General features: G+C 37.1%; 1 protein-coding gene across 1 annotated transcript; it reads right to left on the reverse strand.

Moving 5' to 3' along the window:
• Positions 1-14945: 14945 nt before the first annotated feature.
• On the reverse strand, positions 14946-15630 carry LOC140180442 (receptor-like protein EIX2). The gene is made up of 2 exons (XM_072221603.1): positions 15216-15630; positions 14946-15022 (listed from the first exon to the last, which is right to left on the reverse strand). The coding sequence occupies exons 1-2, from the start codon at positions 15628-15630 to the stop codon at positions 14946-14948; spliced, it is 492 nt and encodes a 163-aa protein (XP_072077704.1).
• Positions 15631-23319: the final 7689 nt, after the last annotated feature.

A 23319-nucleotide genomic window follows, 5' to 3' on the forward strand; every position in this document is an offset into this window, starting at 1 on the left:
TTGAAATGCCATCAAGCGAAACCGAGCGAGCATCGTCTATCCTACTTGGAAGACCATTCTTGAGGACCTCTAGATTTAAACTTGACGCTTACTCGGGGAACTACTCATTTGAAATAGATGGGAGAATTGTAAGCTTTAGCCTAGAGGAAGCAATGAAGCATCCACCGGAGAACCATTCTTTATTTCGGTGTGATCCAATCGATAACATAGTGGCCGAAGTACATCTAGCAAGGTTAGATGAGAAGTATAGGGTTGAAGAAGCAAATGAAAAGTCAAGCGAACTAAACACCACACATCATGCAACTCATCCGGAAACTCAAACCTCAAAGAAAAATAAAAAGATGGAATTGAAGCCACTACCACCTCACTTAAGGTATTCATACCTTGATGAAGCCCAAGAGCTACCCGTGATAATTGCCCAAGAGCTAACCCCTCAACAAGAAGAGAAATTGCTGAATGTATTGAGAAAAAACAAAAAGGCAATTGGGTGGAGTTTGGCGGATCTAGTGGGAATAAGCCCCAAAGTATGCGAGCACCGCATATTCCTTGAAGAAGGAGCAAGACCGGTCCGGCAACCTCAAAGGAGACTTAATCCAACCATTCTTGAGGTAGTAAAGAAAGAAGTCACTAAGCTACTTGAAGCGGACATCATCTATCCTATCTCGGATAGCGAATGGGTAAGCCCGGTCCAAGTAGTGCCCAAAAAGTCCGGAGTGACAACAATCAAAAATGAAAGTGGTGAACTTATAGCAACAAGAGTGCAGAATTCTTGGAGAGTATGCATAGACTACCGAAGATTGAATGCGGCCACAAGAAAATATCACTTTCCACTACCATTTATTGATCAAATGCTTGATCGATTAGCCGGTAAATCATATTATTGTTTTCTTGATGGCTACTCCGGATACTTCCAAATTCATATTGCTCTAGAAGACCAAGAAAAAACCACATTTACTTGCCCCTTTGGGACGTATGCTTACAAGCGTATGCCATTCGGCCTATGCAATGCACCGGCAACGTTCCAAAGATGCATGATGAGCCTATTTGCGGATTTTCTAGAGCAATCAATGGAAGTTTTCATGGATGACTTTAGTGTGTATGGTGATTCATTTGAGCATTGTTTAGATAACCTTGAGAAAGTCTTAGAGAGATGCACCAAAACAAACCTTGTTTTAAATTTTGAAAAATGCCATTTCATGGTCAAACAAGGAATTGTTTTGGGACACATAGTATCAAAGGAAGGCATCTCCGTAGATCTGGCAAAGATAAATGTCATATCTAGTTTACCTTACCCCTCCTCCGAGAGGGAAGTCCGTTCTTTTCTTGGACATGCAGGATTTTACCGGAGATTCATCAAAGACTTTAGCAAGGTGGCCCTACCTCTCTCTCGATTACTACAAAAAGACATCGAATTTGAGCTAAGCAAGGAATGTATGGAAGCATATGACAAACTCAAAGTAGCATTGACACAAGCTCCTATAGTACGAGGCCCCAATTGGACTCAACCTTTTAAAATCATGTGTGATGCTTCGAACTATGCGATAGGAGCCGCGTTAGCACAACGCGAGGGTAAGATTCCCTATGTCATAGCTTATGCTTCCAAAACATTAGATGGAGCCCAATCCAACTACACTACTACCGAAAAGGAACTACTAGCTATTGTTTTTACTTTGGACAAGTTCCGAGCCTATCTTCTTGGTTCCAAGGTTGTAGTGTACTCGGATCATGCGGCACTAAAGTACTTGATGGCCAAAAAGGAATCAAAACCGAGATTAATTCGCTGGGTGCTTTTGTTACAAGAATTTGACTTGGAGATCAAAGATAGGAGTGGTGCCCAAAACCTAGTGGCGGACCATCTAAGCCGCCTTGAACACACAAAAGGCGACACCACCCCTATCAATGACTCTTTTCCTTTAGATGCTTTGCACGCAATCTCGGAAGTGATTCCTTGGTATGCCCCAATAGCAAACTATTTGGTTTCACGCACCTTCCCTCCCAATCTTGACAAAAACAAAAAGGATAAGCTGAAAAGCGAATCCAAATACTATATTTGGGATGATCCCTACTTGTGGAGGTGTGGAGCGGACCAAATAGTGCGACGGTGCATACCCCAAACCGAATTTCAAGCAATCTTGGACGCTTGCCATGCTTCCGAAGGAGGTGGTCACTATGGGCCCCAAAGAACGGCAAGAAAGGTCCTTGATTGCGGATTTTGGTGGCCAACTCTTCTCAAAGATGCTTCCCTCTATTGCAAATCTTGTCCCCAATGTATTAGGTTTGGAGATATTTCCAAGAAGGACGAAATTCCCCAACAAAATATGCTTTTTTGTGAAATCTTTGACGTATGGGGGATCGACTTCATGGGACCGTTTCCAAATTCAAACGGCTTTCTCTACATCTTGTTAGCCGTCGATTATGTGTCAAAATGGGTGGAGGCAATCCCCACCCGAACGGATGACGCTAATGTTGTGTACTCTTTTGTGAGGAATAATATCATTTGCCGTTTTGGTGCCCCAAGAGCAATCATAAGTGACCAAGGATCACACTTTTGCAACAAAAAAATAGACGGCCTCATGAGAAAATATGGCATCATCCACAAAGTCGCCACGGCTTACCACCCTCAGACAAACGGCCAAGCCGAAGTCTCTAACCGGGAAATCAAGCATGTCTTAGAAAGAGTTGTGAAGCCGAATAGGAAAGATTGGAGCACTAAACTCTCCGATGCACTGTGGGCTTATCGAACGGCTTACAAGACACCGATCGGCATGAGCCCCTTCCGGCTTGTATATGGTAAAGCATGTCACTTACCGGTGGAGATTGAACACAAAGCCTATTGGGCCGTGAAGGAGTGTAATATAAGCTTGAATGGAGCCGGAATAGAGAGAAAGCTTCAATTGGCGGAATTGGAATGTTTAAGACTAGAAGCTTACGACAACGCTAGGCTCTATAAGGAAAAGTTGAAGGCCATCCATGACAAGAACATTAGGAGAAGAGAGTTCCGACCCGGTGACCTAGTTCTTCTCTACAATTCAAGGTTGAGACTACTACCCGGAAAGCTAAGATCAAGGTGGGATGGACCCTACCAAGTGGAGAAAGTAGAACCTTATGGGGTCTACCACTTGTGCCACCCAACAAGCCCGGACATCTTCAAGGTAAACGGACACCGTCTCAAATTGTATCATGGTGAGCAAAGAAAGAACTCCAAGGAATTTGAAGTGTTCCTCTTAAGGGATGCAACTCTTGAACAAGCACAATGAGCTACTGAAAGTCCAACTTAAGGACGTTAAACAAAAGTGCTAGGTGGGAGACACCCCACCATGGTAAGATCTCCCTTTGAGCTTTGTACATAGACACTCGACTTCATGTTTGTTAGATAGATTTTATTGTCAATTCTCCGTCATTTGTTCAATTCATTGCTGATTTGCCAAGTAAAATGCCCTGATATAGTGCTTAGGCAGCTGTGTGGAAAGGGGAAGTTGTAATGTCAAAAGTGGTATAGACACATGCACAATTAGGAAAAGCAACCCCCTCTGCGCATGCGCGCGCCTGGCGCGTACGCGTCCTTAAGGCACTCGAAGGTCACCCACGCGGTCGCGCACCGTGCGCGGACGCGTGGATTGCGAATATCAGCCCTCCATACATTTACCCGAGAGTTGTGCCCACACCATGCTAGGACCATGCCTGAAGCACAAGAAGCTCGCGCGCACGCGCACATGGCGCGTCCGCGCCCCTGGGCAAAATCTGCCAATTGACGCGCAAGCGTGCTATGCGCGTCCGCGCCGATTGCCCTGCTGCACTCCTGGTACATATTCCAGAGAGTTAGGCCACTCTCAGGCCTATACCAAGCCACAAGCCCAAAACCTCTGCCGCGTACGCGCACTTGGCGCGCACGCGTCCTTACACTGCGAGCACAAGACGCGCGCGCGCGCCATAGCCGCGCGCGCGCCATAGCCGCGCACGCGCCATAGCCGCGCACGCGCCCTTTGATCCTGCACTCCTCTCTGAGCCATTTCACAGAGAGTTGAGCCCCCTCTAGGCCCCTCTCATGCTTGGGGCACAACCGCGTTGACGCGTGCGCGTACTGTGCGCGCACGCGCCAAAGGTCCTGCAGCAACTTCTGGTACTGCGTCCAGAGAGTTGTGCCACTCCTGTGCCTCCCTTGTGCCCCCAGCCCAAGCACATGGACGCACCCGCGCAACGTGCGCGCGCGCGCGTCCCTCTCCACCTCGCCTCGCTGCGCGAGCACGCACTGCGCGCGCACGCGCAGATGATCGGCGCCAATGCAAAAGGGGCACACTCACCCCTTCACTTTCACTCCCCATTTTCTCCTCCCTCTCATACCTTCTACTACACATCCAACTTGACAAGAAGGGCACCCCCCCATTCCCTCTTCTACATTCCCTTCTACCACTTACTACCTTCTTTTAGTTACTCCATTCTCTCTTCTCCACCACTCCCCATCAACCCACACCACAACCTCCTCTCCCATTTTCTTCATCTCACAAGGTACTATACTAAACCATCATCTCTTGTGATTCTTACTCATTTAGTTTCACCCTCTTTTAGTTAGTTTTTTTCTTCTTTTATTTTAGTTACTTCTTTAGAAGGTTTTTGTTTTTGTTTTCTTTTCCTTCTTCCTCCCTCAAATTCACTCTCCATGGGCATTTAGGTCTCCACTTCACTTGCATTAGTAGATAAGTTGTGTTGCTTGTTCTTCTTACAATCACTGTGCCCTATAATCATTAATAGTGGATTGTGACTTACTACATTGCTTTCACCATCTTCTAATCACACACCACAACAGGATGCACACCAAGTGTTCGATGAAAGGCATACTTGACTTTTGAACCCACTTTGACTAAATTGCCTCTCAACTTATCACTTTTAGGCGCATCCCCATTTCCCCCAATCCATTCACTCACATTTTCTTAACTTTCTTTCCATGTGTGGTCCTTAAGGGTATATGCTTCTCATGCTCCCTACTTGCATGCATAAATCACCCTTACACCATATGAAAATGATTTGCCTTGCTCTTCTCATGTTATCTTAGTTACATGTTGCAGCTGTCATGTGACAACGATACCCATATTCTATGGCATAACTTTTCATCGCATAATCACATTTACTTCCACTTGCTTGGATTTGATGTTTTCCTTTCTTTACTCTCATAGGATGGTTATCAAAAAGAACAAAGGGAAAGCTCCCAAGAAGCCAACTCCCAACAAAGCGCACCAAGAGCAAACGGCCAAGCCACTCTTGAAGAAGACTAAGGGCCCCATTGATGTTCTAGAGAAGGATAACCCTCCTAAGGATTCGAACAAGTTCCCCAACCGCTACTGCAAACTTGTTTACTCAAGAATGATCGAAAGGAACTATCATCCGGAACCCCTCCTAGTCCTACCGGCTCACCTCCGTCCGATTGTGATGCCACATATTGAGCAGAGACAATGGAGGTTCCTATTGAGGAAACCAAAGGAGGCCAACCTCTCATGGGTAGTAGAATTCTACTCCAACTTCCACTCTCCCCTTCTCACATCAATCTTTGTGCGCCGAAAGCAAGTGTCGGTCACAGTGGAAACCATCCGAGAAGTCCTTGGGATTGAACAATCAACGGATGCATATGACGCCTATGAAGAAGTCTTGGCTACATGCGATGACCGCGCATTCGATTGGAGCGCAATCCTCCGTGTCATTGCTTTACCCGACGCATATTGGATTCGGGGGACTATCAAGCAAAGACCCAAGGGTTTAGATGTCCGCCACCTCACTCAAGAAGCCACGGCATGGGCCCAAATTCTAGCTCACAATGTGCTCCCAAGTACACATGGGTCATCCATCACCGCCGAGTTGGCCTTATTGATATGGTGCATCTTAACCGAGAAACCGGTCAACGTTTCGCATGCCATCCGCCAATCCATGGGGCGCATTCATGCCAAAGGAAATTTACCATTCCCCGGTTTGGTGACAGAATTGGTTGCAAAAGCCGGCGTCAATCGAGAGGCTAAAGATAGGAGAGCCTCAATTCTGGTCGATGGTAATATAATTCCGACCAAGAGATGCCTCAAGCCTCCGGAAGCTACCAAGGACAGCGGACTAACCACACCAACTCGCAACACTACCACTTCATCTACATCACAAAAATCGGCCGCCCAACGCCTTGAGGACCTTCACAAGAAACTGGACCGTTATGAACGGCGTAACCAACGCCGATATGCTCATGTGAAGAAGCTCCTAAGCGTAGTCACACCACCTATGGAGGAGCCCAACATTTCCACATCCACCGCAACTTCAAGCGGAGAGAGCGATAACATTGGAGATATGGGATACTCAGGACTCGATCAACCACTGCGCCTTACCTACAGCACGGAGGACCGTGCTAAGTTTTAAGTGTGGGGAGGTCGACCGACCGATCTCCGTAGGTAAAATCTGAATAAATTAGGATAGGTTGCATGATTAGGTTTTAGTTAGCATCATTCACATGATAAGTACTTGGTTGGAACAACGAAATTCTTTCTTAGGAAACCAATACTTTGGGACAACCATGGGGCACTGCAAAATTTTAAATGCTTTGATGCCAAAATTGCATGAAGAATTATATTTTGGAACATAGTTTTGAGCTAAGAACACAAACAAGTGAGTTCTGAGCCTAATGGTGTGGTTACATCTTATAACCACTTACTTTCCTTCTTGTGTGCATTATTCTCCTTCTATGATTGTAATCTTTGCTTTGTTTCATTCTTTATGTCCATTATTTTGTGTATTCATGCATTTACATGATTGAGGCCATCATTTCATTAGCTCACTTACCCAAATAGCCCACCTTTTATCTCCCATTGATAACCAATTTGAGCCTACGATTAACCCGCTTGTTCTTTAATTTAGCACATTACAAGTCTTAAAGCGGAAAACAATGAAAGTCCTTAATTTGGATCTTTGATTAGGTTAGGCTAGTGTATGTGAGTATCATTCAAGTGTGGGAACCTTGGGACATTGGGTGAATAAAAGGGTAGTTTTGCATTGTTATTGGAAATATTGAGGAATTGGGTACACACTCATGTCTTGATTAAATGAATAGACCTTATGCATTGATACTTGTGTAAAGTTTGAGAAAAAAAAAGAGAGAAAAGAATGAAAAGAAAAAGAAATAAAAGTGAAAAAGAAAAAAAAAAGAGAAAAAAAAATAATATAGAAAAGAAAGAAAAGAAAAGCAATAAAGGGGACAAAACGCCCCAAAGTAAAGTTCAAATAAGATCAATGCATAAGTATCGTGAAATGGATAGAAAATACATGAGTATGTGAAAAAGTGAGAAATGGGTAGTTAGAGTAGTACTTAATTGAATAGGTCATTATATAGGTTAGGTGGAAAAGTTTAAGTTAATCAAAGATTCAAATCCTAAGTCCACTAGCCATATATGATCCTACCTTGACCCTAGCCCCATTACAACCCAAGAAGAAGACCTCATGATAGATGTATGCATGCATGAAATACATGTTGATTGTTAGAAGAAGAACAAATCTTAGAAAGCATGATTAGGGGAGAATTGAGAGAATCAACCCTAAACACCTGAGCGATCAGAGCGCAAATACTTCCGGTGAGGGTTCGATGCTCAATCCATTGATTCCCGGCTCTTGCGAGCATTCCTCATGCAAGATTGTGTATATTGCATTTGATACTTAGAAATTGGCAAGTCCTATGCATTGACCACCATCGTGTCCCATGTGCTTGCATATGTCATAAGGAAGCTGATTTGTTCCCAACCAAGTAGATAACAACATTAGTTGTAGTTGCATGCATATAAGTAGGTTGCATTTCGTGAGTCCTATGCGTTTGTGACCCCTCGGTCTTCTGTATTTCTTTGCATTTTCCTAAGCATGAGGACATGCTAGAATCTAAGTGTGGGGAGGTTGACAAACCCCATTTTGAGGGTTTATCTTGTGCTAATTTCAAAGGGTTTGTCAATGATTTCACACATTTTCTGCATGAAAATACAAGGACTTGCATTCCTTTCCTAGTTTTGTCTCATGAATGAAAACATGCTTATTTTGCACTAAAATAGATACCTCTCTAATCTCCTCTTGAAGCCATTCGATGCCGTGACTTGTGTGCTGAGTGGTTTCAGGGTATAGAGTAGGAATGGACAGGAAAAGAGAAGGTAGACAGGTACAAGGAAAGGAAGCATGAGAATTGAAGCTTTGGAAATTTTCGCATGGGCGCGTGCGCGCACCTGACGCGCCCGCGCGGATGAGAACAACGTGAAGCCGAGACTAAGAGCCAAGCCACGAGCCGGCTTGAGCAGCGGCTAAGCCAGGATCCTCATGGACGCGTACGCGTACGTTCCGCCTCCGCGCATACTCCAGAACCGCATCCAGGGCGCGCACGCGTACCTTGCGCGTACGCGCCGATGTTCGAAAATGATTTTTTTTTTAAAAGTCACGTGACTTAGGCGTGGAGTTGGTTAGAGGTCCTAACTTTTGAGGAGTGCTTTGGCGGGAAAAGGCTTAAGAGGACCAAGGGGGCAAGGGCTGAAGACACTTAGTTCATTTTTCTAGTTTTGAGATATTTTTTAGTTAGTTACATTGTTAGAGAGAGAAACTCCAACTTCTCTCTAGGATTCATCAACTTCTCTCAAGCTTTTACTAGGGTTCTTCCTCATCAAAATTTTGGATTTTTACCCATTCCTTGGTGAGATCCATTGCAACTTTCATTTCACTTTGTTCATGTAATAGGTTTTCTCTTCCAATTTCAAGTTGTAGTTGTAATTGCTAACATTCCTTGGATCTAGGATTCAATTCTATGATTTTTGGATTCCATCGATATTTTGAGGTTTTGATTCTCACTGTTGCTCCTTGATACTTGTTGCTAATTCCTTGTGTTGCAATATTTCTAATTTTACTTTTCTCTTCATTTCACCATGACTTTCCTTTTTGCTCATTACATGTTTGGTAAAATGTCAATACTAGCTATGGAGTAGAATTTTTGTACTTGGCATAGGGTTTGGAAATTGGGAGGAATTGAATAGTTATCTCAATAGTTGATTGAGAGTTAGGGATTGCTAATTGACTTGGAGTGCACTAAAGCTAGATTCCCATAAGGTGAAGCTAGGACTTGTGACTCAAGTTGATTGTTTTCATTTGATTTTCCTCTATACTTAGAGGATAACTAAATGAAGCAAGGCCTAATAGTTGTTAACATTGAATGAGCTATGAGGATAGAATTTCCAATGCCAACCCTAAGTCAAGTTCTTTTGATAATTGATTGCTTGTTTCTCATTACTTGCTAAAACCTTCAAAGAACTCAAACAAGGCTTACTAAATCAATAAGATGCATACTTTGGCAATTCCAAGGGAGAACGACTCTGGAGATTAATACTCTCGGATATAGATTGTAGTTTTGTTTAATGATGGATTTCGCGTTGGTTTAGACTATACTACGATTGATCACCTGATAAATTCTATACCAACAAAAATTCATTTGTCAACCAGCTGGAAATAGACATGCATGAGATCACTTGGCATGTAATTTCCATATTACTCATCCAAATTTGATCTATGTCGTTAAGTATATTAGGATGGTGATTGGCGTGGTTTAGTCACGGCATTTAATGTGATAAAATCTGCGGTAGTTCCATATATAATGTATAAGACGGACCAGATTGTTAAAGTAATGAGAGAAATAGCATTCAGATGCGCGCATAAAGTTTATAAGATGTGATTATGTTAAGAAAGAATACATGTATAGCCCAAGTGGGAGATTGTTAGAAAATTATTTTGATTTCCTAACTTATTTGTGGGAAATACATATATTAATTATAATCACAAATTATGCTATTTCAAATTAAATGACTTATATAATGATGATCTCATTTATTGTTTTAAATGCTAATTGAATAAGTCATTATTACTTTTGATTTGGAATTAAATGAGAATAAAACCGGATATTATTTTTTGTTCCTTAGATAATTATCTTTTTGGATTTTAGATATATTATCTTTTGGGCTTTAGATACTATTTTATTTGGGCTTAAGGGTTTAATGGGTGCCATGCTCAAATATAAATAGACCTTCAGGGTTTCGGTCCCCAATATACCAAAAGCCGTCTTTGTTGCTCTTTCCCCATCAAAAGAGTTACAGTTCAGCCGCCTAGGAATACAGAAGGCTTTGGTTGAGGAAGATCGAAAGAACCACAAGATCCAAACTCTTTCGATCGTATGATTCATGTTTATGAATTCAGCTACGCTTCCGCATTATGTTATATTTTTTGTGATTCAATATAGATGATCTGAGATTATTGAAATCAATTTATTCCAACAGCGGGAGGTTAGAATCTCATTTGATGCTTAGGATCATCTCGTGGGTGGAGAGATACGCATGCATGTGTTCCCAAAATCGGGTTAGATTACGAGTCGACCATCTCTGAATGATACTTTGATAAGAAAAGGGAAAGATAAACAAAAACATGAATTGAAACTAAATAAAAAGAATAATTACTCAAATTAATTTTTAAAGATTTTAAAAATAGATATTTTAGTTTTTAAAAAGAATTAATACAAAAAAATATTTTTAAGATTTTATTCTGATAGATAAATTAATTTTTAGTTTATTTTTCGACATAATAATTATCCAAATCAATCATAAAAAATTATAAAAACGAATATTTTAGTCCCAAAAAAAATAATATATAAATCAATCCCAAACATTTTTGTTTTGTTAGTCTCCTGTCTATTTTTCTGTATGACCCACTAAATTTTTCAAATATTTATTAGAAAAAGAATATTAGTAGATATTATAATCAAATTAAATTTTAAGGTTAATATTTTGGACAAATAGTAACATAACGGACGGCGACTAAAAAAGAAAACGTTACGAATTCACATTAAACACACCACAACGGCAACATTGCTAAGCCTGAAACTATCGAGTCACGACATTGATGAAGAGTGAAGAGAACCATGGTGGTGACAGAGAGAGAGAGGTTTCGGATTCGAAAGAAAGACTAGCAACTGACTGTTGGAGAGGGGTTGGACTGATGGTGAATGAAGAGAGGGGTTGGACTGTTGGAGACTTCCACGTTCCACCACGATGACCAAACCAAGACAATTGTGCCTGAGCACGATGGCTAACAGCAGAAGAGTGGCTAAGCAGACGATGACTACCAACTCATGACAAGCTCGAAAAAGATGCACCGACTGTTGAATGAGGAAGAAGTGCAGAGCTGCGGACGTAGGATTATTGAACAAAAGGCGGCGCTGAGTCTCTCCTTGCAATGGTGGAAGAGACTGTAACCTAGGGTCAAGAGTTGAGAAAAGAAAGACTGAAGATTGGAGGAATGGCTCAACGGAGATTGAGCAGGGAGGATGAAGATCCGATTTTTTGATCCCTAAACATAAAACAAGTAAATGACGATGTTTCATAAGAACCAGTTTAGAAGCAGTTTCGAGTTGAGCGGTCGATTCAACGATTTAGTAGCAGTTTCGAGTTGAGCGGTTTTTTATGTTAAACCAAACCATATTGACATTTAATTCGCAATTAAATCGGTCCGATCGACCAGTCCAGTCCGATTTTTAAAACCATAACTAAAAGTCAATCGTCAAAGTAGTTGTTATGTATTTTTATAAGTATATTTATATATTTAATTTCATATATCTTCAACAAAATAATTAAATCTTTTTATTGTAGTATAATTAAATGTTTTATAATTATTAAATATGTATTTTTATATATGCGGTAATTATTTTTTGGAGGCCACTTACATAAAGACACAAAAAACGTCTTTTTTTAAAGACGTTCATACGTGTCATAGTATGATTGGACATCTCTATTAAACCGGTTAATAAGTTATTTTTTAATAATTCAGAATAAAATCGGTTTATTAAAAAAAGATAATAAATCTAATTGTCCGTATTATAATTATTAGATTCGGTTTGTTCCGATCAATTTACACAATATAAACCGAATTATATTTGAATTTTTTATAAAAAGACAAATATATCCTTAATTTTTTATTTTACAGACATTTATCTCTAATAATTTAAAAACACAATTAAATCCCTATAAAAAAATAATTCTAACCCTAACCCCTGATCTGTCCAAGCCCAAATTCAAGCTTAACAGTGAAATGGTGAAATAATTTGCTGCGAGTTAAACCCTGTGACCCTGAGAAGCCACGCCCGCCCAACCTTCTTTCTTTCTTCTCTTCTTCTCTGAAACCCAGCCCAGCCCGCAGACCTCCACACCAACCTTCCGTCCGTCCGTCCGTTCCCACCGCCGGCGACCACCGTCGCTAACCCTCCCTCCTCCCTTCTTCCTTTTCTTTCTTCCCTATTTCTCCATTTCTTTCCTCCTGTACGCAACACCCCTGTTCGTGGCGCCACCTCTGTTTGCACCTTCCAGTTCCGGTGAAAACCACCAGCGGCGGCGAAACTCTGTGCCGCTACGACACTACCTCCGCTCCTTACGCTATCTTCTTTTTTCACTCCTCAACGCAGGTTCCATTCCATCCTCTGCGTCTGTTTCTTTTTTTTCTAATTATTTTTTTTTATTTCAGTGCCTTTTGATTCTGCTTTTACTGATCTTGTTAGACTTAGGATAGTTGATTATTTGTGTTTCTGGACTGAATGTGTATTGGCTGGTTGAAATTTTTGGGTTGATTGATGCTTACATTAAACTGAAATTGCTGTTTATGAATCTGGCATACAACCTGTTCGATAAATTGCCTGAAAGTTAAATCTTATGTCTGATCATCATAGGCTTCAAATTTTATTTTCATTAGGCATTGTAACTCATATTGTGCAGTTTTCTATAAGTTTTTATGATGATTGAGATTGAATTTTGGTTATGCACTTGGTGAATGTTCTTGCTTAACACCAAATTGAACTGAAATTTAGAATTCATTCCTTGTTTGGTGTTATATGTTAAGTGCATACAGAGTTAGCAAGTGAATTGATGATATTGCGTATCCATGTAGTTGTTGAACATAAATGATCATATACTCTTCCGACACCCTTGAACCGAAGCACAAGCAGTCACCAAGAAACGTGGAATGGTAAGTATTGTATTCCATTCATTACGATTAATCACATGAAACCTTACCAGTTACCAATTATGAACGCGAGTGTGATTCAGAAGAGAGACGAGAGGATGTTTCGGTTGAGTAAGAACAAGGCTTCTTCGAAATCTGCAGCTGAAACAAAAATTTGAGTTATGATTCTCTCATTTTAAGGCTCTTCTGGTAATTTAATTTAATTTTTATTTTTCCCTTATTCTTCCATTTACGTTGATAAATGCTAATGCAATAGTGTGTGAAAATTTGTTATTTTTTTTTCATGTTAGCTTAATACGCTTCGTATGTTCGCAATTGTTGATCCGCGGTGATGAACTGATTATGCGTTTGGTGCGGAATTTTCAATGCAAGCCTCAGAATCTTAGATCCTATTTCTAATTTAGAAACAGCGAAAACTAGTGCTTTATTTGTTGAATTTTATCAAAGAAGATGAAATTTATTATGTGAAGAAGTTTAGTATTTTGGAAATGGATGATAATTAATTAAGGTGAACTAAAGTGAAGTTGTTCTGTTGAGGTATAATATAGAATCCTTGAGACTTGAATGTTTTATCAAATGCAAGTAGCAGATCGGGTTGTTGGTTTGATATGAATAACAAGTGTTCATACATATTTTTGTTCACATTATTAATAACTTAATACTAAGCAGTGGGACAAATCATAATATTGAATGACTGGAGTGACATGTTAAAAGTAAGCAAAGATGACTTATCTTTAAGTTCTAAAGTAGTTGTAATCAAGGGGGGAAATGTTTAAATCACCAAAATTATACTCTTTTTATCCAAATTTTAATGCTGAAAAAGTTGTATGTTGATTTTAGAATTATTTTCAATAGTAATTCAGTGTGTAGGGAAATAAAGGAAATAGATGGTTCTGTTAATAATAACAAATACTGATTCTCTTGTTTGTAGGTACCCAAGGGATGGGAAGCTGCTTGTTTCTGTTGTTTTGGTAGAAAGTGGTAAAGCTATTGCAAAGTCAAGCAAGGTACTGGTGCAAAATGGGAGTTGTCAGTGGTCAGATTTTTTTTCAGAATTTGTATTGTTTCCAGGAGATAATTCTTCCAAGGAGATTGATGAATGTCTCCTCAAGCTTATTGTTGCCATGGTGCTGATACTATTGCTGTTTGCTGTTCCTATTGTGTATACTCTACTTTGTAGTTAAGATGTTTCTTTATCAGTTAGAAGTTTGTTTGAATTATGATGTGGCTTAACAGGGACCATGAAGGTCTAGTATCCTTGGAGAGGTCACTGTTAATATGGCAAGTTATGTGAGTTCAAATGCTGAATCTTCACTTTCACTCAAGCTGGGTAAGTGGCAACCATGGGACAGTTTTACATGTCAGATATACAAATAAAGTTATCTTACTTTTATTGAGTGCAGAAACCTGGATGGTTGTGTTACTGTGGTTGGTTACGCTCGGATTTAATTGTAGTCAAGTTTGGGAGAAAAGTAACATTGGAAATCTGGAATATATTGCTGAGTATTGAATGTATCTTATTAATTCCAATTACTCTTGTTAATCGACAACTTGTTTTCTTTGGGTAATCTCTGTTCATTCAAGCGGTATTCACTGTGATTTTACTCTCTGATATACAGTGTTGCATAGGATTATATGGAATTATATTTCTGCCCAAAGTTTTATGACTTGTATTCACTTGAAGTCTTAGCCACCAGATTGGCAACAGTTATTGCTGGTTCATACAGTTACATAATACCAATCATTTCAATAGTTCAAGCTAAAAGATATGATTTATATACAGATCCTTATGAGGTTAATGTCATTTTTCCTTCTTTAGATGCTACCCATTGTGCTGATTTTGGCTTAAATGGTTGAGTTTTTTTTTCTCTTAAAAAAAACTAAAATATTTTCTATAACTCAGATATTCACTCAGACAAAGAGGGATTCAAAGTGCCTTGATCGTAAGTGCATCTTTCCAGATGGTACTTGGATTTTTCCAAATCTGACTCGCATTAAGTGTTATTATTATAGGGACAACAATACTAACTGGATTACATTTAAACAAGCTAAGCAGGACAAGTGCATATTATTTTTATTTCCACTATTACAAAAAAAGGAATGAAAAGAAAACATTACAAACTCCATGCACACAAAGGAAAAACCAAGCACCAGAAAAACATCATAAAGTCACATACATGATTGAAGTTTGTACCACACATCGTCAAGGAAATGGTAATAGGCATACATCCATGATTTGAATATGAACAGTGGACCCACAAATCCCCAAAATCCCACTATAAATTGAAAAGCCAAACTCACAAACAGCCACTTCACTCCATGATTCTTTCTCTCCTTTTCATTGTCATTAGCATCATCATCAGGAACTTCCCCGTCCATGGTACAGTTGAGCAGCAATGGTGGACCACATAGCTTGTTGCCGACGAAATCGGATGCTTCAAAGCTTTGCAACTGAGTGCCCGTTGGGATTTTGCCCTCCAAGTGATTGTAGGACAAGTCTAGCTTGTTCAGGAAGTTCAAGTTTGTGATGCTTTGAGGGATCTCCCCTGTGAGTTGGTTGCCAGAGAAATCAATGGATTCCAATGACTCCATATTGCCAATACTTTGTGACCACTTAACTCATTCTTGGACAAGTTCAAATAAATCAGAGCAGATAGGTTTGTGATTTCCATTAGTATTTCCCCCAACAATTTATTAGATGAAAGATCAATGTTTTTTACTAAGCCGAGAATGTTGTTGTACTCAGCATCTTTTCCTTTCACCCATAGGGTCATGCTTATAATATCACTTCCATACATCATGTCTTTTTGGATGGATGAACTTGCATTAGTTTTATCTATCATGGCACTCAAATGGTTCAAACAATTTGGTATAATAGACACATACAATAGGAATAATAGACACATCACTAACATCGAAACTCAGTTGGGTAATACTGTTTCTTCCATTTTTGTACTTCAACACTTTATTTTTTACCCAATCGCAAATTTCCATATTGCACATTTGCACCTAAACCGATCCTATATGCATCATCAACACACAAATGTTATTTATACAATTCAATTAAACAGAGGATTTGACTCAAGAGTTACCTTCCTCTTTTTCCAAAAGTTATAGCCGTCTGTAGATCTTCCAAGCTTAGTCAAGCTTCATTAATAAAACAAAATTTTATCAAGTGTTACTAGCAATATATAGTGGACAATTTTATACGCGATAAATAAAAAAGGGATATAATTATGGGCTCATTAGTAAAATAAGACCAATACATGAGTAATTCCTAATGATTCAACTCACCAAGTAAAAAATAAACATATGAATGAAATAAACAACATAGTTTAACAAAACAAAAAAAGTTAAATAAATCTATCTCTTACTTTTATAAAATTCAATAATTTTGATGTAATTAAATATTTTTGAAACAAAATCATTCTAAACCAAATTTATTAAGAACTTATTTAATTATATACTTTATCTATTAGAACATGTTATTCATTGGAACCTATATAAATTTTGAAATACCATCCTTCTTTTTCAGAACAAAATATAAAACATACTCAAAGTTGTAATATATTTTCATTTTTTTAGTAGATAACATTCTCTCGGTGAAGATTCTTTACTTGCAGAAAACAATAAATTAAATGCACACAAATTGAGGATTCACCCAAAATTCAAGAATCATGAACATAGAAATCCTATAGGTGTTGACAAAACAAAATAAAATCAATGTGCTAATGAATTGTAAGTTGAACAAGCATCAAAATATAGCCAAAAGTGCCTCATCCAAGAACAGTGTGCCTAACATTTTCGCAATTTAATCTTTATAGTAGATACAACACATAAATAAAATGCAAAACATTACATAGGCATTCAACCAAGCATGTGGTGTGCAATGCAGAAATTCAGCATAATCAAGCAGATTTTAGCGGAATTCAATCCATAATGGCCATAATCCAACACTTGCAACTTAACAAAGATCTACTAAACTAATCCTAACCTATCTTAACCGCTTAAATCCACTAACAACATGCAAATTCTAAGTAACTAACTAATTAAAGAAAATAGACTAGAAAGTAGAGCAAAGAGAGAACCTGAGGTGATGACTAGGGTTCTTGAAGCAGAGAAACGGAAAAAGAAAGCAGTGTTACTATGTTATTGCCACCGCTGGAGGTGCGGTGACAATAACGCCAAAGAGGAGGAGCTGGGCTGAGCTCCGACTTGGAAAGGGAGAAGACGAATGTCGCTGAATGAGGGTGAGAAAAGAGAGAGGAAAAAAAGAAGAAGAAAGAAGTTGCCGTGGGAAAAGGAGATCAAGAAGTGACCCTGCGACCAGAAGATTGGGTTATTTTTAAAATATCGACCCAAGGAGTTTGGCGACCGGGCCTCTTCAGAAGGCTAACCAGAAGAAGAAGAATGAGCGTGACCCTTTGACCGAGCCCCTGTCTCGACAGGGCAAGTGCCGGCGCCTCCTGGAAGAGAGTGTCCTCACTGCCACTGAGGAAGGCGTGTATCAGCCCAAGAGCAAAGAGACTAGGGCTGCCTATGAGGCATGCTGAGTGTCATTCAACAGCATCTTGGCCGGCAGCCTCTCAGCATTGTTAGCGGCGCGGCTGATGAGATTCTTGCAGTGCTAAGGGGGTGGGGTGGGTGCTAGGGGAAATGGGTGGGTGTAAGGGGGAAGGGGTGGGTTTGGAAAGTGAATCCGACCATTTCTTAAGTCGGTTTTTGATTGAATCGGTTAGACCGGTTGGTCTGATCGGATTTTAATATATTAAAATTGGTTTTAATATGGTTAATTAAAAAATTTATAAAAAATTGGTTCACTAAAAACATCCAATTATATGACGACACGTAGGCGTCTTTATAAAAAGACGTTTTTTCTAACTTTGTGGGAGCATTCCCTTTATTTTTTATGTTTATGGTTGTTATTTTATAGATGAATTCTATGCTACGCTCTTAATTATAAAGAGTAAGTTACCCTTATAACATGCCATATTATAATTAGATAAAATAAATTGACTTATGATAGGTAATTTTAACTTTTTATCTAACTCAAGTTTTGATAACTTAACCAATTAACCATGGTATAATTTTTTTTACAATTTATAAAAATATTTAGAGAAGTCCCATTTAAAAAGATTCAAAAAAAAAAGCAAAATAAAAAATTTAAGTAAACCAAAAAAATTTATAATTCTCTTTCTTGATAATTCTCCCTCTTCATTTTTTTAATAAAAAAATTTATTCATCCCGAAAAATCTCTGTTATCATTTTAGCTATCCTTTCTTTTTCTCTCCGTGTGAAGAATTTGTGTTGCATGAAGAAAAGCTATAAAATCTTATATAGCTGCCACTGAAAATATAAAATTTTCATTACATAGAGCCTATCGTATAACATTCTTTTTTTTTAATACTTTTTTTTCTTCTACTATTTATTTAATCTTTTTTTAATTCAATATGCATAATTTCTTTTTTATTATTGCGATAATATAAAGTTTTACCAAGTTATGATCTATGTATTACTTTCTATTTGATTTATGTCTTATACCATGTTATTCTTCAAATGCCAAAAGAACTATATCATTATTAATTAGTTAAGTTATTAAAATTTAAATTCGATAAAAAGTTAAAGTTAAATATAATAAATTAATCCATTTCATTCAATAATAATGTGACATATTACAAAAAATAATTTATCTTTTAAATTAAAAAAATTGGATAGAATTTACCTATTTTATATGATAAGGTTTATAAATTAATTATTAAGCAAAATTAACGTAATAGGTTGTAGTATGTATAATTTGAATTGAACTTTCGGTCTTATCCTTGCTGGCGTTGCCAATGTAATAATGGAATAATTGATGGTTCAACTATTGATGGCAATGCAGTATTCTAGAGACATCACTTGTACGCAGAATTCTGGATATCTCAGCAAATAAACTGTCGATGTCAATTCCAATATTTTGTGTGTTGTTGTTCTTAATTGTTCTTCTTCTAGTTTGAACTTTGAACTTTGAAGGTTGACTTGTCAACTACGAAATCTATTATAGTTAGGGAAATTGAAGAGTCTTGTATATCACGTTAAAAGATGATCTACGTAATTAAGCTGAGGAGAAAGATGTAAGAGTCAAAGGCCCATCAACCTCGAATCCCATTCCCACCTGAGAAAGTGAGAATCACTGAATCACGCCTTGGAGATCATGAGACCTCAGATTCTATTTAATTAAGGAATTCACGCGAGCTAATAAAGGCAAAATGTTATGTCACAAATATAATGCACCAAATTAAGATACCAATAAGACATTAAAAAATGAAAAAATAAGATACCGACAATAGCAAATAAAGTTGCTAGTTGCTACATAACTAAAGACTCTAAAAATATATAAAAGGAGAAATTTTACAAAAGGGTAAGAATAGTTTTTGCACAAAATTTTAAGATACTATTTGATTTAGACATTGGAATGTTTTTACAAGTTATTTTTTCGACCTGATTTGCATTGGAGTAAGGAAGAAGTTTTTCGTTGTCACGTAAGTTTGGCAACGTAGCATGGCTTCCAAACAGGATGCAATCTTCTTTATTACGTTGGAGCACTAAATTTTCTTTTTCAAAAAGTTAGAAGCAAAATGTTTTATATTTATTTTATTTTTCTTTATTTAAAATTTGTTTGGACTAAGACTCTCTTGGTTTTTTTGGTTCTATTTTATTTTGGAATTAATATCGAATTATTATACAATTATTACTAAAACAAAAGAAAGTTTAAAAAATTTGGAAGTAATTTTACAAAGAAAAGTATAGGTAAACAATAAAAATACTAAACAATGTGAACAATGAATATATCGGATATTCATTTCACTAAGTGTGTGGATGGTTATTCTAATATATTAAAATATAGGTGGATAATTTAGAAGTGTAGTGTGTTTTTATTTTGTTAGTGGTTGTTTATATTTTTCAAAAAAATCATTGGTTACCTCACATAACCCATTTCAAAAAGGATAAAAGTAGTCTTTTTGAAATTAATTTGTTTACTTGTACTAGAAATTAAAAATTTTAAATTTAATTTTAAAAGGACTAATTGACATTATAGTTACTTTAAAAGCGGTAAGTACTATTTTGGTCCCTAACGTTGAGGGTCAGAATCGAAATCGTCCCTGATGTAATTTTCGACTTAAAATCGTCATTAATGTTGCATTTTATTTTAAAATCGTCATTTTTAATAAAATTTTTTAATTTGTTCCAAATTTACCCTTACTTTAATAAAAAAATATATAATAAAAAAAAGAAAACGCGTTTTGTGGGGTGGGGGGAGGCAAAGGGTATACGAAGGGGGAGGGGAGGGGAGGGGAGGGAGAGAGGGAAGGGGAAGGGGGGAGCACTACAAGAAAATGAAACATTTGTAACAAAAATTTTGTATTAAATTTAAAATTGTTACAAAAAAATAATTTTTTGTAATAATAATTGGTAATTGTTACAAAAGAATAATGTTTTGTAACAACATTAAAAGTTGTTACAAAACATGATAATATTTTGTAACAACCTGATTTTTTTTGTTGCAAATTACGTTAGTTTTTGTAACGAGATGGTGTTTTGTTACAAAATATTATAATATTTTGGAATAAAAAAAGAGAAGTTGCAAAAATTTGAAATATTTTGTAACAAACTATTTTTTTATTTCAAAAACTCCAATTGTTTTGTAACAAAATATCTTTTTGTTTCAAAAACTCTAATTGTTTTGTAACAAAAAATTAATTTATCACAAAATTCAATATTATTTATAACAAGTTAATTGTTTGTCACAAAATATAAGTATATTTTATAACAATTTTTTTTCAAAATATTAAACACTTTAAGAATAAAAAAAATTGTGTATATATATTTTTTAAAATTATTTTATTTTGTTTCAAAAAATAAAATCTTTTACATACTGTTTGTATTTTTTAAAAATGATAAATATTATTTTATATTCTTTTAAAAATTAATATATAATTTTTATTAATAATCAAATTTTTAAGATTAACAAAATAAATTTGAATTTTCTAAATTTTGAATTTTATTTTAGATATTATTTATTTTATAGATAAAAATAAAAGAGAAATATCTAAAAAATTATTTAAAAACGAGAGATTACACTTTTATAAATACTTTAAATTTAAGACAATTAATAGTTATATATAATTTTTATTATAATTAATTATTTTATACAAAAAAATTAAAGTTTTGATAATAAAAAAATAATAAAATGTCATATAATTTAATTTAGACAATAGATATTTTAGGTTTAATCTATATTTTATAAAATAATTAAAATATTTATTTTATGATTTAAATTAAAAATAATTATTTAAACTCATTAATAAATTAATAAAATTATATGTTTTAAAATTAATTTTTACAGTATTATATTTAAACTCTAAATTATCATTCTACTTCAAATATTTTATATAATTATTATATTACTTGCATATATTTTACCTTAACTCTAGAATTACCAAATAAAATCTTAATTTTACTAAATTCCTAAATCTATTACCCTAAATCCCTAAACCTATGTTCAGAGAGGGGAAAGAAAGGAAACGGGAAACAGGGAGAAGACAGAAGGAAAAAGGGGGGGAATCAGAGAAGAAGAGGAAGGAGAAGAGAGGGAAGGGATGGCGCCGGGAAGGGTGCCACTGTCGCCGCCGTTGCCGTCGTGTGGGTGAGAGGGAGAGCTCGCGAACGGGGTTGCTGCCCAAAGCTGTCGTCACCATTGGAGCTGCACGAAGCCATCTCCATCGTCGTCGCTTAGAGCTGTCGCCGTTGAGCTTCATTGCTGCCGTCGCTCGCTAGGGCTCGTCACCATCGTCGTAGCCATCGCCGTCGCACGCAGAGGGGAGAGAGAAGGGAAGATCTGCGATTGGCCAAGAGAGAGGGGGGAGTCAAAGGACACGTTGGTGGGTGTTCTCCTCGCCGCCGCCGTGGGAGCTCGCCACCACTGTGAAGATGAACCGAGGCAAGAATTCTTGCTCTTGATTTTTGTTCTGTTTTGCTTTTAGTTTTTGTTCTGTTCTTGCTTCTAGTTTTCGTTCTGATTATTAGGGTTTGCGATTCCGTCCCCTTTGAAGAAATGTGAAATGTGAAATGTGATTAGGGTTTGCATCACCAACTGTGTTATTTTTTCTTGTTCTTTACATGCTTTCAATTGCTTGCTGGTGTTGTTATTGTAGTGGCAAACATATTATTCCTTGATTCTCCTGCTGGTGTCGGGTTTTCGTACTCGAATAAGACGACAGATCTGTACACATTTGGTGATCAGAGAACAGGTAATGAAGTTGTCACATCTGTTTATCATGTCGATTTTGCTTTGTTCATTACGATCTTGAGTTGGTTGTGTGCTTGTATTTGGGATCTTGGGGTCTCTGAATTTGCAGCTGGAGATGCATATACATTTCTTGTTAAGTGGTCTGAAAGATTTCTTTTAGTATAAGCATAGAGAGTTCTACATTGCTGGAGAAAGCTATACAGGTGATTGATTGATATACTAGTTTTTTCTTAAATGTTTTAGAATACTAATTTTTAAAAATTTATTGCAATTGCTGGAGAAAGCTTTTGTTTTAGAAAATTTGTTGATTCGGTTACGATAGATAGATGAGATTCTTTACTAGAGTCGATATATGAATTCATCAATGTTTTGTTTTTAGTACATTTTAGTACAACTGATTCTTGCCAACTTTGGGTGATCAATTTTGTTGTTGTGGCAGATACATTATCAAACCACTGGCCCAGAGATATGGAAAGGTTCGGAAGGAAAAGTCGACATGCTTTATGCAGGATAGGTAGTGGTGGTACCATCACTGGTGCAGAGAAATATCTGAAAGAGCAGAATTCTAACTTAAAAGTTAGCTGTTCTTTAGATACATTTGCAGAAGATAATTTCTGCTATAATCATAGTGTTATTTTCTTATGTTATCATTTTTCTTTTGACTTTTTGTAGTTGATTAGTGTGGAACCAGCTGAAAGTTCAGTGCTCTTAGGAGGAAAATCTGGTGAGTTACAACCTCTTCTGTGTGACAATGACTTTCTTGTATTTTTTTTTAAAAGAAGGTTATTTATTTATTAGAAGTCCTCAGGGTTAAGGCCCACAACTTCATTTGTAGTACCCAGTGATTTGCAATTTGTCATTATTAATGTGTAGGTCCATACAAGATTCAGGGAATTGGTGCAGGCTTTGTCCCCAGTGTATTAGAAGTCAATCTTCTCGATGAAATCATTCAGTAAGCTTTATTCAAGAGTTGATAAAATGTTGTGATTCAT

This window comes from Arachis hypogaea, chromosome 1 (assembly GCF_003086295.3).
Source record: "Arachis hypogaea cultivar Tifrunner chromosome 1, arahy.Tifrunner.gnm2.J5K5, whole genome shotgun sequence".
NCBI lineage: Eukaryota > Viridiplantae > Streptophyta > Magnoliopsida > Fabales > Fabaceae > Arachis > Arachis hypogaea.

Excerpts from the sequence above, each read along its gene's own strand:
- LOC140180442 (XM_072221603.1), bottom strand. The coding sequence starts at position 15,630 with ATGGAGTCATTGGAATCCATTGATTTCTCTGGCAACCAACTCACAGGG. Across the intron at positions 15,023-15,215 it reads GTGGTACAAACTTCAATCAT|ATTTGGAAAAATCCAAGTAC; the intron begins GTATGTGACTTT and ends AATGCGAGTCAG.